The sequence below is a fragment of the Fundulus heteroclitus genome, chromosome 3 (genome assembly GCF_011125445.2).
Source record: "Fundulus heteroclitus isolate FHET01 chromosome 3, MU-UCD_Fhet_4.1, whole genome shotgun sequence".
Classification (NCBI taxonomy): domain Eukaryota; kingdom Metazoa; phylum Chordata; class Actinopteri; order Cyprinodontiformes; family Fundulidae; genus Fundulus; species Fundulus heteroclitus.
In genome coordinates this window covers 21,748,605-21,766,872 of record NC_046363.1, presented here as the reverse complement: position 1 = coordinate 21,766,872, position 18,268 = coordinate 21,748,605, and the positions used below count along the sequence as shown (strand labels likewise).

Genomic DNA, 18,268 nt, shown 5'->3' with positions numbered 1-18,268 from the left:
TCCACCCTGGGCGCGCTGCATGCACCAGGCTGAGTTTTGTAGGAAGTCAGATTGTGGTTTTGTTTCCCATGCTGCTTTAAATGCACACCATTTTTCACACCTTAGTCGCCGAGCTACTTGCGGACCCTGTTTTTGCCTTTAAGGGAAGTAGCGCAAATACATATTGTTCTTCATGTGAAGCCCAGGGTGATAGATGGGTTTGCTGTAAGCTTCTTCTGTCTTTGCAGAGAGATTTGGTGGTAAGTCGACTGATTATTTAGGACAATGGTTTGCCGTTGGTTGGTGACGTCTGGCAAATGTGTGATTTGTACAAAAAAAGGTTGGAAAATCACGTAATGTTTTTTTTTTTTTATCTTTTACGATAAACCTTGTGGTCTTTTCATGGTTAACACAAGTTAAGTTTCTATAGATAACTATTATTTTTATTGCTATTTTGCATAAAACTTTGTATTAGCGTGTGTTAGTCCCCCCCCCTCCCCCTTTTTCCATCTGTATAATGAAAAGTGTGTCAAATGATCTATGCAAGTACAACAGCAGCTAAAAAGAAAGGCTTTTCAGAGAACTAAACTAATTAACTTCATGACATTCACCAATTCAAATGAAGCTATTTTTATTCTTGTTTTTGATTGGAATTGGACTGCTTTTGCAAAATTGTGATAAAAAAGGAGGTAAACCGTTTGTGCAGAGTGTAGTTTACAAAATCTTTAAATCCTCCTTATGCTCTGATATGCCTTTCCATACTGAAACGTGGGCTCTATTTGTACATTAGCCATTATATCTAGTGATAGGCAGCAGAGGATAGACGGCTATATCTAAAGGGTAATAAATTGCGAAAATTAAAAGACAGCGAGAGAGCAGGATGTACATCTGACCTGAATTAAGATGAGCTCATTGTGTACTGCAGCGGGTTTAATAGTGCGTTTGTAGAGGAACGCCCAGACTCTGTTCCCCTCTCATTCCAGCGGGCCTGTGTCATCTCTGCCCCGGGGCCACCACACATGCAGGCTCCTGCAAATGCAACTCACACATAGGGATGCGCCTCGCTTCTCCGGGGGGGGAGCGCAAGAGTCGCAGCGTGGGGAAGAAGCGTGGAAAACGGTGGATCAGAGGTGGACAGGGAGGAGGAAAAATTGGGATCAGAGGTGGATGGAGAAGAGGAAGCGGGGTATTAGGAGGTAGATGGAGTGGGGGGGGGGGTGAATGAAGGATCAGGTGGGTGGAGGAAACTCAGAGAAGAAGAGGTGCATTATTATACCAAGAGGATGGTCTCTTTTTGGGGGTGGAGGAAAAGACAGAACACATGTCTGTACAAGGAAAGGAAAAGATACATCATGTCTGGATGAGGGAAGGGATAAAAAAGCATTCGAAGAATTAAGGTGGGGGGGAAAAAACAACAACAACGCTTCAAGATTAGAAAAAGAACCCGAGGGCAGAAATAAAGAGCAACAAGAGAAGAAATGAATCGAACTAAAAGAAAAAAAAATAAAGTTCAAACGGGGACAAACGTGCAGATATTTCATCAGATTTATTTGCATGTTAGTGTTAAATGCAAAGCAGCAGCGATGGGACGCGGGGAAGTCAAAGGAGTTGTCCTCGCTCGCTGCCGGAGAACGAGCGATGACAGATGCCCGGTTATCCTGTTCAGATTTGACTCATGCTGCTTGCTTTTCTGGTTCACTTCTGGTATAACCGTACTGGCATGATGGTGTTGACAGGCCCAAATTCAAACAGCACCACTTTGGATGGAGAGTGGCTTGAAAATGAAGGAATTTCTGCCCTTTCAGCTTGTCTCGTTACAACATACTACAACGGTTTTTATCAGGATTGTGTAATATAAGCTAACACAACTAGTGCATTATTGAAAAAAGTTTATTTTTTAAAATACATATTAGAAAATTGTGGCATACTGTACATCTGTATCCAGCCAGTCTCTTGTCAATGCTTTTGCAGAACCACATGTTGCTACAATTAAAGCTGCAAGGGTTTTGGGATGTGCTTATTGTCCTTTGCAAAATAGCCCAAGCTCATTCGGATTGGATTGATAGTGTCTATGAATACCAACCAACAGATTCTCAGTTGGATTCAGGTCTGGGCTTTGAATGGGCCATTCTAGCCCTCGATTATGCTTTTATCTAAACCGTTACACCGTAGCACTGACTATTATGTTCAGTATTGCCATCCTGTTGGAAGGTGAGCCTCCACCCCCATCTCAACTCGCTGACCTGCTGACTCATTGGACCAGAGCATTGTGTGTGCTGTGTACCCTCTTTGGCATTTGGCAAAGCTTATTGGGACTTCTTACAGTTGTCTTTCAACAATGGCTTTCTCTCTGTTACGCTTCCACGAAGGCAGTTTTGTTGTGTTTGGTTTGATTTACCCACCTTAGCTGTGGATCTCTGCCGCTCATGTCTCGGTTGGTTTGCGTTGGTGTCCTACTCTTTCTGAGTTCAGATGATGCGTCGAACAGTGCCCCTTGACATGTAGTGTATCTGGCCCTGGTTCAAACTTCTCCAACTTTATTCCTGACATGTAAGGAGGGCTTTCTTGTTCTTCAACAAACCTCAGGCCTTCAGAGAACAGTGATATGTAGGCTAAAGTTCAGCTACACATACTGTATGTTCACCTTATGTACCAATTAACCCCATATGAGGGTAATAGTTGCACTGGACTTTATCTACAGGGGTGTAAGAGCAGAGGGGAGGCATCACTTTTCTCAATTCAGGTCGTAAAAATGGTTGGACATCGCTATCGTTTTAGTTCCACTTCACAATTAAGCCCTGCCTCGTGTCGGTGTAGCAACAAAAATCCCAAATAAAATACGCTGTTTGTGTTTGTAATGTGACAAAATCTGAAAAAAGTTCAAGGCCTGGGAATACTTTTGCTCTGGCGTTGTGTCACGCACATAGCTGGTTGAAAAGTGTTATTGACAGCCGTTCATCAGCTGTACTTTGGCAGGGGTTGACTCGGCTTGTGTAGCCCCCCCTAATGGGAGGACACCCCGTCCAAGATGCTTCCCAGTGAAGCTCCCTCGCCGCATCCATCTCATCTCTAGCCCGCTAATAAAAGTCAGCCCGTGTTGTAACCCATTACAGCTGATTTATTTGATCAGATTCGTATTATTTCCTCAATCCAAACCCCACGGCACTCTCCTCCCACCCGTGATTAAAGGCCGTAAATCAGGGGCAGGTCCTGCGCAGTGTTTACTCTAAGAGCCAGGCAGCTGCAAGCTGTTTGAGGCCCTTGTTTCTTTCTCTGTTTATCGCCGTTCCCATGGCGACTGCACCACCATCTCCCAAACGTCTGGAACTTGGCCCTGGGCTGTTTTGGTTACGTTCAAAACTTTTTAGCTGCTGCGTCTATCCCGAGCTCGCGGTGACTTCACCCAGCGAGGAGCCAGTGCAGCGATGCCGGATGGGTCCAGGAGAGAAAGAGAGGGAAAGTGAGGAGCAGAGGAGAGGAAGGAGGGAGGGACAAAATCAAGGGGTATTGGAGGCACTGGGTGGGGGGAGGGAGAAAAGCCAACAGCATTACATCATTGCTGGAGCGGAGTCAAAAAGGGAAGGACGTGAGTCAGTGGACTGAGTGAACCTCTCTCCGTCTCTCGGTCGCTTTGGATGACGGCCAGGCCGCTCATGTTTTAAGTCCCTGCACTTGAGCCGGAGCCGGGGACTGGGGGGCGGTAAGGCTCGGTGTGCGCACACTGCAGGTTTGATTAGACCAGAGAGACTCCAGTTCAAGTATTTGCACCCTGAGGGCCCCCCCCCCAAAAAAAAGAGTTATATGGGATTAACAAAACGAGGAAAAAAAAAAAAGAAGAGGGGTTGTCTTCTCCTCCACGAGGAGAAACAAAATACCAGAAAAGTGACAGTTGAAGGATAGAGCAAAACAAAAAAAAAAAAAAGCAAAAGAGGGGTTCGGGCAGGAAAGAAGATCCAGTAATGATGTCATGGTGGAGGGAGTGAAGGTGGGCGGCGTTGGTGGTACGGTGGTGGTTCTTGGGCGGGGATTGAGAAGGAGAGCGAGGCACTCAGTAATGTGAGAGCGCAGGGTCAGGACTGTGGAGTGTCTACCTGCTCCCCCCCCCCCCCCCCCCCCCCCCCCCTCCCCAGGGCCCAACGGCACAGGCTATTATCAACCCCGGCTGAGACTGTCATTATTCACTCATATACATACGCACATGTTCCCACAGCCCAAGGTATGGGACAACTACAACCAAGATGTATTTTCAAAACACATTTTACCAGCTTTTATCAAGTCCAGGTAGGGAAGCTCTTGCCATAATTTAGTCAGCTAAATATATTACTTTCACGATCAGAATTTTTGGCGAAAGCTGTAAATAGCGTAAAAAAGAAATGCTCTAACTGGTCCACAAGTGTTTTCTAGACAAAAGCCGCTCATTGTTTTATGTGTGGAGCTCTCTGAGACGTCTCACCGTCTCAACAGAGCCGGCAGCACAGCGTAAATCCACTGAGGAGGTGCTGTCAGATGCTAGTGTGGCTTTTCCCCTTTTCCTGAATAGGTGGGCTGTGTTTTTAAGTGCGTGCCGGTGACAAACACACAGACTTTGTGTTAGCTTTGCTTACAGACAGGTGCAGAAGTACAGCCTGTAAATAACTCAAAGGGGGCTTTCTTCTCTAGAAAGCAAGTGGCTACATACCTGTGCTCCGTCCTGGTTGAACTGTTGTTGTTGTTGGTGTTTTTTTTTTGTAGTCTACCTGTGGAGGGCTGTCGTGATTTTCCCTCTGGGGTCAAAAGAAATTGAAGTCCGGCTCAGTAATCTATGAAGCATATATTCTTACAAAAGCTAAAGTGCCCTGCAATTGTTCATTTACCCAAATCTCTTCTTACATTACAGCCTGACTGAATCGTGTTTCGTTAGGGAGGTACATGATAGAAAGAAAGACGTGCATAAATGTAGAGTGGAAGGAAAATGATGCACAGTGGTTTTTTTTTTTCATGTTTTACATCAACAAATCTGGAAAGCATGATGTTCAATTGTATCCAGTCCTCTTGAGGTAAGGTTTTTTTCTTCTTCTTTGAAACCACTTTTTGCTGCAATGACTGCGAATCTGTTGGTGCGCCACGCTTCCAGACGCACAACTAGAGACAGACATTCTCGCCCCTGCTTTGCAAAGTAGCTCAATTCCAGTCAGATCAGATGGAGAGCACCTGTGGACACCATTGGTTTCCCCAACTTTATTCAGGCTCGGGCTGTGACTGAGCCATTCAAACACAGAGATACGCTTTGTTCTACAAAATTGCCTCGTAGCTCTGATTATATGCTTCTGGCCGCTGTCTTGCTGTAATGGGACAACAGCCCAAACAGGCTTTCTAGCTCTGTATTTAGCTCCATCTGCCTTCCTGTTTACTTTGACCAGCTCGACTGTCCCTGATGAAGAATAGCACGATGCTGCTGTGCTTTAATGTGGCAATGTATTCAGGTTGATGTGCAGTGTTAGGATTCAGGCTATAAAGTTCAGTTCTGGTGTCATCAGACCACTGTACCTTCTTCCACATAATTGGCTACATGGGTGTTGTGGGCAACTTTTGAAACTTCGCTTCTTATGGACTTTCTTTCTATCAGCAATTGCTCCCCCCCCCCCCCCCCCCCCCCCCCCGGTTTTTAAGGTCAGATTGCTGGAGCACACAGCTAAAAGTTGTCTTGATAGTCCCACCTGAGCAATGGATCTCTGCAGGCCCCCCAGAGTTAGCATGGGCCTCTTGACTACCTCTCTGATTAATGCTCTTCCATCCTGGCCTTTCGGTTAAGTTGGCCGTCGTTGTAGGTTTGCAGTTGTTCGATTTTAAGATGATGGTTGTACCGCACAGAATTTGATTTAGGGATATCCAAGGACAGAGTGTTGAATTCAAATGCCTATCACATTTCACGTAGTTTTATTGATTGCCCCCCCCCCCCCCCCCCCCACACACACACACACACTTTTCAGTTATGTACTTGTTTGTTTCTGTCAGTTACATAAAATCCTAATAAAACATTGACGGCTGTGATTGTAAAGTGGGTAATGGGGGGAAAAGTTCCAGGGGTATGAAAACTTGAGCAAGGCACTGTAAAACATGATACTTTGACTATTTTGTGACAAATGAGCAGGTCCATAAAACTAAAAGAAAGGAAATATTTAAAATTGGACGCTAGAAGATTGTAAATAAAAATCTTTGGTTCTTGTGGATTTAGAGAATTGTTCAGTCATAAAACCAAAATTGGTCAGTGTTTTGGGGAAAAAGCTCTTGTTTTATGTTTACAGAGCATTAATAAAATCTTTAGGCTTTTTTTTTTCCTAACATGCAAACTACTTTTTATTCACCGCCAAACTGTTGCTTTATTCTCCTGGACTTTTGCCAAGTGTGAACGTCGACGGATGCAAATGTGAACGCAGCTCGTTGTACTTTCAGGACATTTTTTCCCCCCATGTGGAAATGTTTGGATTCGCAGCGTCGCTCAGGTGTCATAAGTGCTGTTAAATGGGTGCGATTGTGATAAATTGGGATGTTGGACAGGAGTGACATGCAGTCAGATGGTAATAGTCCTGCGTGTGAGCATGTGTGCGTTTGTGTGTAGCAATCTAAAATGTCTGAGGCATAAACGCTCATTTTCAGGCCTGGAAAAATACAGGTATTTATTCAGGTGGGGGGACTGCTCGCTCTAGTGCACCCCTCTATTTTGCCGTCGGTCCTTCACCGCTCGCGATTACCGTAAATTAGAAAGCGATGCTGTCGATTGATTTCACAAATTCATTCAACGCGCCTTGCCTAAACGCTTCTCCCCACTTCTTGTTTTTTAATGCTCTAAGAAAACTAATCTTTTATTGACCGTGGAGCAGCAGCGTTGGTCCTGATGATACAGATAACTGGAGGATTATTGATTTCACTGCTGCAGGGTTATTAAAAAATCATGTACCCGAATGCTGTTTTTAGGCTGGATGTAACTTTACGCACGCACGTGTCCCTCGGCTGGAAACCGATGCTCCGACATGCGGGGGTTTAGTTGCAGTTGTATAAATGATTTGACAGCGTGCAGATGTAGGTGGTGTGGTTTAGCCAAGCAGATTGAGACACAACTGCTGTCATTAGCTACAGCTCAGTGCGGGCCTCTCTGCGTATTATTTATTGATGTGGCCTCCAGAATGCTTCGGACAGTTTTTTTTTTTTTTTTTTTTTTTCGTGGTCGCTGAAGAGGATTTTCCCCACAGGTCCGCCGCTGCGGCAGCAAAGCTCATCTCATGTGGTTGCTAAGAAAAACTGTTACTCATTTAGTGTGAGCAGTTTGGTATTCATCTATTCCATGACAATATCTTATTTCTTTTTCTTTTGCTGTATAAAGCTGACCCAAAATATGTCAACAAGATCAAACTGAGAGCAGAAGTTTTTTTTTTTTTAAAGTTGTGCTGAAAATACACTGACAGCAAAAGTGCACTTTTGATTTTGAAACCTTAACAACACTTTGTTTAATTTAACTTAATGTGACATTTTGTATGATTTAGGAGGATACGTTGTGTTTTTTTGTTCCCTTCATTGCCATTTGTAAACCTGCTTCCCGCTACAAGTGTACGCTGGCATGTTTTAACCGCAGACCTAACGTGTGCTAAAACCGGTAGCTGTTTAACTTTTAGGGAAGTGAATTTAAACACTTGTTAACCACTTTAAAAGATAAATGTCGCACCAAATTGATTATAAGATTAAATATTAGGAACTACTAATTCACATCTTATGATCTGTATTTCCTTTTTCTTCTTTACTGTTTGTATCTTATCTACTTTCTTGTTTTCAGTTCTATCCAATACTGCGTTGTTTTATTTCAAAGGTTTTCAATCCTGCTGTACAATAAGTTTTACGAGGACTTAGTTTACAATAGATTAGTAAATAGATTAGTTCTATTTACCAAGGGGGTAGAGAACTTGGTTGTTAGATTTTTTTTTTTTGCATAACCAAAACTGTATCCTCAAAGTTTGAATAGACAGTTTATGCTCCTGTTTTCAATTATACTTTTTCATCAAAGCATTGCATTCAGGCATCATTAATTTGGATTTTATTAACTAGAATTTGAAGTGTCAAATTTTAATAATATATCCAAAAACAAGACTGTTAGGTTAATTGGCTTCTCTAAATTGTTTGTCCTGTTTGTCTCTGTGTTGCCCAACCAAATCAGCATTTTTAAACGTTTTAGTCATAGCTTACTGTAAGGAAATGTGACTCATTGTCATCTACTAGCAGGAGGCTGCTTGGAGTTATGTTGGTTTGATCTGTGGTCCTAACTTGGCACGTTGCATTAGAGGTGACTGCCCAACCCTTGATTAACAATTGAAACGGGATGCAGCACCAAGTTTCGAGCAATTCATCTGCATAGAAATTAAATTATAAGTGAGATTTAAACGTGTATGACTACATATCTCCATATAAAGATATGCATATTCATAAAAGTACTTCACTACAAAGAAATGTGTTGGATTCAGCTCATTGGAGCAGTAATCCTTTGGTCGTGCGAACAAAAATGTAAATAGGAAGGGACACAATTTAAACACCGACATAGAAACTATCAGAGCTTGTTTTGAAGGATGTGATCCTGCTTGATTAGTCAGTACAACAGTCCAACCTGACTTTGTGACGTGTGTGTGTGTGTGTGTGTGTGTGTGTGTGTGTGTGTGCTTTCAGGCCTGTCCCTGGCTCTCTGTCCTCGCTGCTGCACCTACGAAACAGACAGAGACAGCCTCTGCCAGCCTCCATGCCTGGAACCCTGCCAGACCCGACCATGCCTGGCTCCTCGGCCGTGTTGATGCCCGTGAGTCCGACAACAGATTACAGTGCATGTTCACTTACTGACTCCACTGTACACCCGGTATGTACCGCGCACGGGGTTTGCTATTCGGGATATGTTTTCTGTCACTTGTTAAAGGTACTGACCCGCGGCGCAAATCACGTGCTGCAGGAATGGGGGATTTGTCCGGTGGGTTTAAGCTTTAAACTCTTGTCTTTAAAAGATTTAGAGCCACGGTGTGTAACAGAAATAATAACAACGTGCAGAAAGCTCCTCGCGTCAGGATATAACATATGTTCTCATTGTAACTCAAGACAAGCTGTGTTTATGGTACGGAAAATGTCCCTCCCATGTTTATTAAATTAGGAGCTAAGTGATTTGGGGGAAGATTGACGGTTCAGGAAAGGGGTGCAGGTTCGGGTGATATTTTTACACAAAACACACTTACTGCAATTAAGGCCGTGTGTCAGGTTCTAGACCTGAGTCTCTGCGGACACGGGGTGGAGGAAGGGGGTTAGGCAAAAAGGAAGGGGCCATTTCTCTCTGAGACCGCGACACCAAGCAGAGAGCTTTGGAGGCCACGGCACTGTTCTCTCCCACACTTATATACATACATATATGTATATACATTCTGACACTGAAACAAAGGTTTCTCCTTTCCTGCTTACATTTCACGGGCGAAACGCTGCTCACATTATCGCCCGTGCACAGGTGACCTCTCACCTCTGTCAGTTTATCCAGCTGATTTCCTCACATTCAGGCCTTAGGTGTCGGTCAGAGGAAGAATGTCACTGATGCAGATTTAAATTGTTTAAAAAAAAGAAAAGAAAAAAGAATCCTAATTCTTCTGATTTAATCCCAGTTCGTTACACATTCTGCAGTTGGACTGACCAAAGCTTGATGTTTTACTCTCACAGAAACTCACCGCAGTACTATCAGAAACACACACACACACGCACCGCGCACAGTCCTTTTGCACCGGCTTCCTGTGTTAAGTCCCTTCGTTCTGGCTTCCTGTTTTGGGTCAGCTCCAGTTATCATCACACAGAGCTGTGCACAGGGCCAGCCTGTCATGTGGAATCAGGCTCTCACGCTCCCTCGTCTCATCCATCGTAGCCCGGTGGGCACGAGGATGAGTCTCACACGTTTTGCGCTGATGCTCCTTTTGTGACGGTAGTCAAGGTATCTAATCAAAATGTGGAAAAAATTAAGATCATTTCAGCGTGCAAATGGATGCATATCACAAACGTATTCATACTTCTACAACATTTATACATTTTCACATTATATTTAAAAAATTCAATGTATTTTATTAGGATATTATGTGATAAACTGAGGCAAAGTGAAAGTTAGTGGAAGGAAACGAAGACTGGTTTTCAAAATGCTTTAAAAATGCAAATTAACACAATCTTATGCACCACTTTGTATGGATTTGTCACATAAAGTCCCAATAAAGTGCATTCAAATGTGTGTTTTTGACGTTGCACTGCAAAAACAGAACTAGAAATAAGTAAAATGTTCTTAAAATTAGTGCATTTTTCCTTGATTTGAGCAGGAAAATAAGACTATTTGCCAATGGAATAAGATTTTTGCACTTAAAATAGGAACAATTGATCTCCATCATCTAATTTTAAGTGCAGGATGTCTAATTATTTTATTTTAGGGGTCAAAATACTCATTCCTTTGGCAGATAATCTTATTTACCTACTCAAATCAAGCATAAATACACTAACTTTAAGAACATTTTACTTATTTTTAGATCCATTTTTGCAGTGTGAAAAGAGTGAAAAGGTTCGAGGGGGTAGGAATAGTTTTGCTAGATGCTACTTTTAGGTGTGACTGTATCCTTATTTCTTTACTCTTCAGATGGAGAGGCAAATGTCCATGGGTTCGAACATGATGGGCATGCAGAGCCCCGCCCACAGCAACTCGTGCTCCTCCACGCACATTCCCTCAATGCACTCCGAAGCCAAACTGGTGAGTATAGGTGCAAGTATCCACATGGATACGTACTGATGTCTGCGCACACACAAACACACGAGTGTTGCAACTTTCTTTTCCACTGGGCCGTGCCAGCAACGCTGCGCTCTCAGGCCTGTGTGGATTTCATCATTCGGTGTGTAATCAAAGCTGAGTCTGAACCTGCCAGTGCAGCGCTGGCGACTCTGGCTGGAATAATGGGGCCTTTATGTGGTTGTGGCTCGCTTGCCCACCGACCGCCTGATGTATATCTTAATGTACAGAACATGTTCTGTAGGTCCTGCAACTTGTTAGCACTAGTTTAACGCTGTGGGGAAAAAAAATCAAATGACCTCATCCTTCACAATGCAGGCAGTTACAGCAGTGGGATTGGGTTGTGGATGGAGAAGAAGAAAGGCTGAAAGAGGATTGGGGTTGTAACAGGCATGACGGATAACTGGTAACGCCAAGGAGTTGGTGGGAAGTCGACGGGATGCTTTGTTCTTTCGTTTGCATATTGATGCAATAAGGCGCTTTTGATTGACTGGATAATTGATGTGCTTTTCTTTGGAAAGGTTTCATACCTCATGAGTGTAAGAGAAATGTGTTTTTGTTGGGATGTTATGTGATAGTAGTAATAATGCATATTTTGGAGGTAGAAGCGTCTTTCCAAATAAAAATCTGAACAGTGTATCCGTCCCCCACGAGGGAACGCTTTGTACAAGCATCTTTGCAGCATTTTGGAGGATGTCCCTGTTGCTGTTTTTGCAAAACCTCAACCTCAGGGAGATTGGATGGACAGTGCCTTAAAATCTCCAGTCTCGGCACATAATCTCAGCTGAATGAAGGTCAGGAACACAACTGTTTAGGGCTGTTGTTGGGGTGGCAGTGTTAGTTTCCACCACACATTTAGCGTTTTACATGTTGGCCAAAAAGTGCAGTTTTTGCCTCAACTAAGCACAGACACCTACTTCCACATGTTTGCTGTGATCGCTACACGTGGCAAACTGAAAACTCTTTGGCTTTTGGATGAGGGATTGAAAAGTGTTGCATGAGATGTTATAAACTTGTGATATGTATTGATAACTTAGGACTTATTTAAACTTCTCAGCAACTTTATCCCTGCCAATCTCTGCTGTTGTTCTTGGTCTCAGTGACGTTAACGTTATCTACCAGACCTCTGAGATCTTCACAGAACAGCTCTATTCAAATCAAACTGTGCAATCGGTTTCAACTGGATTTTATTTAGGGACATTAAAGTTAAAGGATCTGGGGGAAAAAAATGAAAATCCTGCTTTTCTGATTTTTATTTGTACAAACGTTTGAAAGCCACATATCTCATAAAATTCTAATATAACGCATTAAGGTTCCTGTTCTGTGATGGACTGGCGACTTGTGTACCCCGACTGTCGCCCAATGACCGCTGCAGATGGGCACCAAGTCTCCCCGCATGGTATAGACGATGAATGGGAGAAGTTTGTGTTTGTAATGTGACAACTTGAGAGAAATAAGCTTGAATACGTTTGCATAGCACTGTTAAATCTCCGAAAAATTAACCTCAAGGTGAATGAAACTGCTTACTTTCTGCAGCAACTCAGCCCTCTGCAAACCTTTGTTTTCTGAATAAAGAAGGGCATAGTCAAAAGTTTGAGATGGAAAAAAAAAAATCCCAGGTTATGATGGAAAGCTTTGGCTGGTTTTAATGTTTGGAGACTCTTGCAGATAGCAGGTCTTTGAGAGGAGAAACATCTTGTAGAGAGGAAAGAGGAGGTAGCAGGGGTCAGCAGAAGAGTTATTGCTCTGATAGAGGAGAGTGGGAGCAGTCCCAGGGCATTTAATTCCCCCTCTTCCTCCTGCTCTCTCAAGATTGATCGCCTTTGTAGTCTTTTGAATCTCCTCAACTGTTCCTATGGTAACACACGAGGGTAACACAATATTGGTGTATTAGGCTTATCTCTCCTCTGGCCGTCATCCAGACACATCTTACCATTTTTTTTCTTCTCTCCTGCTATCTGTGTAATTGAATTGTAAATGCTCCGTTAGCTCTCCCATAAACATGTGCTCTCTAAACGGCTGCAGGCCCTTCTTAACCATGCAACTTTCTAGTTTGTTCGCCGTTCAGCCACCAAATTTGGATCCACGGAGATCCTGCTCCCTGATGTCTGAACATGACTGATGGAATTCCCTGATTGCGGACAGAAAGTGAGAGACTAATTGTGTTATCTGGGTGCAATCTCCAGCGCAGGTTTCGTAAGCATAGACCGGGTCTCTAATGTCTATAATATCCTCGCCGGGCCCAGTCGATAAATACGGCCACGCTATCGGATAACTGGGCCATGATCAGGCCCATGTGTCCCCTGCGACGTTCTCAATCCGGCTCTAATCACATTACCCCGACCATGTTGACTTTCCGCCAATTGGAAATCTCCGTACTGTAACCCCACACCTCGGAGGCGCAGGCCTGGATGGACTCTTCCTGCCCAGCGTTTGCGCTGGGAGAGTGGAGAAATGGGGACGGAGTGGGGAGTTCTGACAGACCGTGTAAGAAATACACAGACAGGCGGAGACGGGCAGGGGGAGATGAAAGGTGAGACCGTATTGACGTTCTGTGACACGCAACGGTGAAAAGTTAACAGATTTGTGTTTCGAGTAAAACACTCACTCCGGTGTCTTTTTGTCCTGCGCTGTATGTGAATGCATCACGGCACATTGCAGTTGTTTGATATTGCGCAGTAACAGGAGGCACTGGCTGCAGGGTTATCCCTCCCCTTTAGAGAAAGCCTGCCCAGAGCATGGGCTAATGAAGGCTAATTGATTTTGTGGTGGGCCAGAGCAGTGGGGAGGACTGTCTCTGGTGTAAATAGTTAATGAGCCAAAGGACTGCTGTGGCCCCTGGGGGACTCGTATCTTGCTCCGAGCCCTCTGTTTGCGCTCTTTGGGCCGAAGACTCTATCACTGGGATTCTTTGTTGTTCGGATTTTACCCCGTAAGTGCGGTCGTTTAAGTGGTAGAGCACAGCCTGATGGTGGAATAATTGACACGGCTGCCTTTCCTTAGTGCTCTGAGGCGCTGTCTAAGGGCTGGAATGTTTTATTAATCTTGTTTCAAGTGTGTTTTTTTTTTCTTCTTGTTTAGCACTGGGTGCTCATGGTGCCGGGTGTGGTTGAATTCTGCTCTGTTGTGGTCCGGGGAATTGAACAGTACGTGTTGTGTGCTGGAGGTTGTGGGATAGTTGACCCTCGCAGCGTGGAGGAAACACAGCAGAGACGAGGCCAAGTTCCACAGCTCGCCGGCCAAAGCATTACATCACCGCTCAGAGCCAGTTCTCCACGGGGCCTTGCAAACCACTCGTGCACGCTCGCGCATTCATCTCATGCCGCAGCTCTGCGTTGTCGCCTCTTGCTTAGTGACAGACGCTTGGATGACAACAAACTCGCATCCAAGCAGTGGGAGGAAATCAGCAAATTAAAAAAAGATGCAGCGAGTGATGCACGTGCATGATGAACACGTACAAGCGAAGAAAAACTACTTAACTTATGAGGGGCCATACAAGCCATAGTTTATTTTGCCACCCTCACATACATTTATACATCTCTCATAAACATATGTTCTTCTGAAACATACATGCCTTTTACCTTCCACATTAATATATTTGACCTCTCTCATACATATATATTAACTTTTACATGCATATATTTTAACTTTCACATGATTTAAATGTCAAGCAATGGAAAAATGTTTATGAGAATGAGAATATATGTGCGTGAGAGAAAATATTGTGCAAACGGAAGTTGAATGATTTCGTGAACTCTGATTGGCTGAGATCATATGGGGTCATGTTCATCATCGCACAGTTCACTGTTGCCAACTTAGCAATTTTATCGCTATATTTGCAGACTTTTCAGACCCCTCTAGTTGTCCTTTTTCAAAAAAGCGACCAGTGACAAAACTAGTGACTTTTTCTGTGTTTATTGGAAACTTTGGCGACTTCACGAGAAAGCAAGAAATCATTCTGTAGTTACTGTCTTGAGGCAGCAGCAAATGCTGCAGCAAGCCCCTCCCCACGTCAAGGGCTGTCTCACAGGCAGAAAGTTGCTTCATCCTGCAAACCCCACCTGCAGTCAGATCTAGAGAGCCGAGAGACCACCTCCACTTAAGGTCTGTTCACAGAAAACACGAACGAGAAGTTTGGAGCGAGTGATGCACATATTATCCCTAGGGTAAAAGTGCTTTCAGGAAAGTGGATTCATGGATTTTTCGGGAGGCTGTAGGCACGGTTTTGACTAGAATCATCTATGTGGGATTCCGTTGCGTAATGATGTATGAGTTAAAAGCTGTCCAAAGTCGGCAAGGCAGTCCGAATTGATTTCCTTCCCACAATAGACTTCTTACTGTTGACCTCATGAAAAGTGTACACTCACATCAGCCATGCGCGGGTGTGGCTTCGGTTACCAAGGCCGTGCGGCGCTGCATAACAAGTTTGACCGGACGCTGCACAGTGGTCACGGACCAAACAAAAAATGTTGGGTGATAGACCGGAGAAAGTTCCGGTGAATTTCAGAATAAAATCCCCCCACCAACTTAGGCTAACTTGACTAGTGTAAACAAAATGGCATCACAGAAACACGAGGAAACAGAGGGGCATATGGAGGCTCAAATAGGATAGCAATGTGTACGGATAATGAGTTGTGCCCTAAAAAAAAAAACAACCATGGCTGTTTTTTAATCATTTCTGAGGGAAAGCAACAGAAGGTACCACGTGAACTTCTGTTCTCGCGAGAGCCCTTTTCCACAGCCGGAGACTGTTTCCCTAGCGGCAGTGTGAGTGAGGGTTTGCGATAAGCCCGTCCTGGCTCAGAACTGTAACCTGTACTGCAGTCAGTGTGAACCCCAGGTTATTAAAAAGTTAAAAAAAGAAACCAAACACTGACCATTTTCAAATGATTTTATTGTTGTACAATCCATCCACCCATTGGCTCTACCCACTTATGTTTTATTAATTAAAAAAGGTCCACTCTACACTGACCGCTGCAAGTTCTGCATCATAATAAAGTCAAACTGTTTTCAGGTATTTTGGAAATTATTATTTCATTGTTGAATAAAATCAAAAAATAATAATGATACGATTTTGTTGTTGTTGTTGAGGCGTATCGAAAACATACTGAATAAAAAAGATTGCACATAAGCCTAAAAACTCTGGTATAGGCAAGGAAGGGATTGATAAATGGAAAATCTGCAGCAACCCTGGGGCGCTGTGCAGATTTTTTTTTTTTTTTTTTTATAAATACCCGTTTAAAAAATAAAAACATATGGAGAAGTGTAACTGATGCATGAATCTCTGCGTAAACCATCAGTAACATTAAACAACCAAATATATCTTCATCATGGCACCAGAGTCAGCTCATGTCAGCAGGATCCCTTTTCCAAACACAGGACTTTTCCCATTGTTCTTGTGTCTCCTTTGAAAAAGCGCCGTGCTTTGCACACATCCTGCCTCGCTTTCTAATTTCAGGCAGGGCAGCCTTGAAACAGCTCTGCCGCTGGTGTATGAAAATGTGTTATTTATTATCTCCCAATTATCTATTGTTTATATTGTTACTAAGGACAATAAATTTGTCACTAAGCGTTGGGCTAGGTGCTGAGATTTTTATGTGGTAAACAATACTATATGTTCTTTCGGTGCAGCCTGCTCGGCTGTGGAGCTGGCACCAGGATAGTGGATGACATAATTCCTGGCATGCTCTAAATATGCTCCTTTCTACTTGAAGGAGGGGAAAAAAAAGGGGGGGAGCTGCTCTTAAAGAAATATTTCATAGCACACAGGAGAACCTATAATGAAAATATTGGTCGTGAACCACTCTAAAATTTCTGTTTATTTGCAGAGATGCAGCAGGCATTTAGATGTATGATCAACTTAATCTCCAAACAGTGTGCAAATAAAGACAGTTTGTTTAAAGTATGAAGAAAGTAAAACTGGGAACTGTGACCCATGGTTGCGTCAGGTTTCATTTCAGCTCAGAATGAAATCTCTTGCCAGCGGCTAAACCATTAGCATAGATGGAAACCCAATCACACCTCCCATTCATTTTCTCCCACTGCAGCAGGGGGGGGGGGGATCACCGCTCGCTTTACGTCTTGCAGTGAGAAGCAGAAACGCAAACGATGGCAGAGAAACTTTTGTCAGGAGCGTCTGTGTGAATGCTGTTATTGTCAGCGTGTGATGTCACAGAGCAGAGACGGTGAGCTAAGAGCACAGCTGAATCCGCAAGCTGCCCCAGTCAACATGTTCACTGTATATGTTTGTATGTATGCACATTGTGTGTGTGTGTGTGTGTATGGGGGGGGGGGGGGGTCCTTTCAGTGGATTGGCAGCCTCTCTGGTACTCATTGTCCTGCCAGTCAAAACACAAACAACAGAACGTGCTGTTTGCATATCACTTTTTGATACAGATCTGTTTCGCACATATTTCTGTTGAATGTTTATCGTTGTCGAATGGGATGCAAGATGCTTGCTTAGATTCTTTCACCAATGTTTTTTTTTTATATATATATTTCCATGGAGTCGCGTAATCTTGAGTGTCTGCAGCCTTTATCAGCTCTAGAAAGAAACCATAAAGGAGCTCCGCTTACAATGCGTCCTCTGTGTTACCAAGTCAAATTTATTTGTAGTAGTTATCCCGTGTGCACAAATTATAGAGATGGAGTTTGATACAACAATGAAGCTTGTTTCTACCCCGGTTTTCCATCCTGTTCACTGGTTAACTTTTTGCTTTTCATGTAATATGAAAGCCGACTCCTTCAAGTCTGAAGCCGTGGCTCTCAGCTGTAACAGAACAGCTCCTTTTGACTTGGGAGCGTTTGCGTCAAGCGTCATTGGTTCTCGACTTGATCACAAGTAATGGCAGGTGGATATGCCATTCTGTTTTATTAAAACACAGGTCAGTGTTTGTTTTGACTTTTACCTATGGTCTAGGGATGTAAGATGACTAAAAGAATGAGATTCAGATTACACTCTGACCACAGCTGTAATGAGCTTGGCTCAGGGACCCATGGTGGCAGTCTGCAGGGATCGGACCAGGTACTTGCAGCCTTCTCACAACGCTGGCACGGCACTCTAACCACTAGGCATCCACTCCCCAATCCAAAAGCGACGGATCTGACCCTCTCAAGTTACACTGGCAAGTTTTTGAAGAGGGCAACCCGCACGGAGCATCGATAGGCGCCAAGTGCTGTATACTGACCTGAAAAATCATTTAATATATGTCAAACTGGAACTTACACGGTGCTGCTTTAAAACCAATTTGAATAAAGCTGTTCAAGTCATGCTCACTCACTCTCAAATCCAATCCAATACAACTTTATTTGTAAAGCACTTTCCCAAAGTGCTGTACAGTAAACAGGGTAAAAATAATAAAAAAAACTAATACACAGACTCAATGACAAAAAACAATAAAAGCATGAAATACTAACATAAAATATGATCTCCAAAAGTCTGATTCTCAAAGCACGTTTACACACAGATATGCAGCTCGGTAGGTG

General features: G+C 43.6%; 1 protein-coding gene across 2 annotated transcripts in view; it reads left to right on the top strand.

The window, feature by feature from the left end:
* The window catches only part of creb5b (cAMP responsive element binding protein 5b), a 50,416-nt gene that overhangs the window by 17,000 nt on the left and 15,148 nt on the right, over nt 1-18,268 (top strand). For both annotated transcript variants that reach the window (XM_012862714.3, XM_012862713.3), the window contains exons 6-7: nt 8,668-8,794; nt 10,637-10,747. In XM_012862714.3, coding sequence (XP_012718168.2) covers nt 8,668-8,794; nt 10,637-10,747 — 238 coding nt within the window. The remainder of the gene's footprint in view (nt 1-8,667; nt 8,795-10,636; nt 10,748-18,268) is intronic.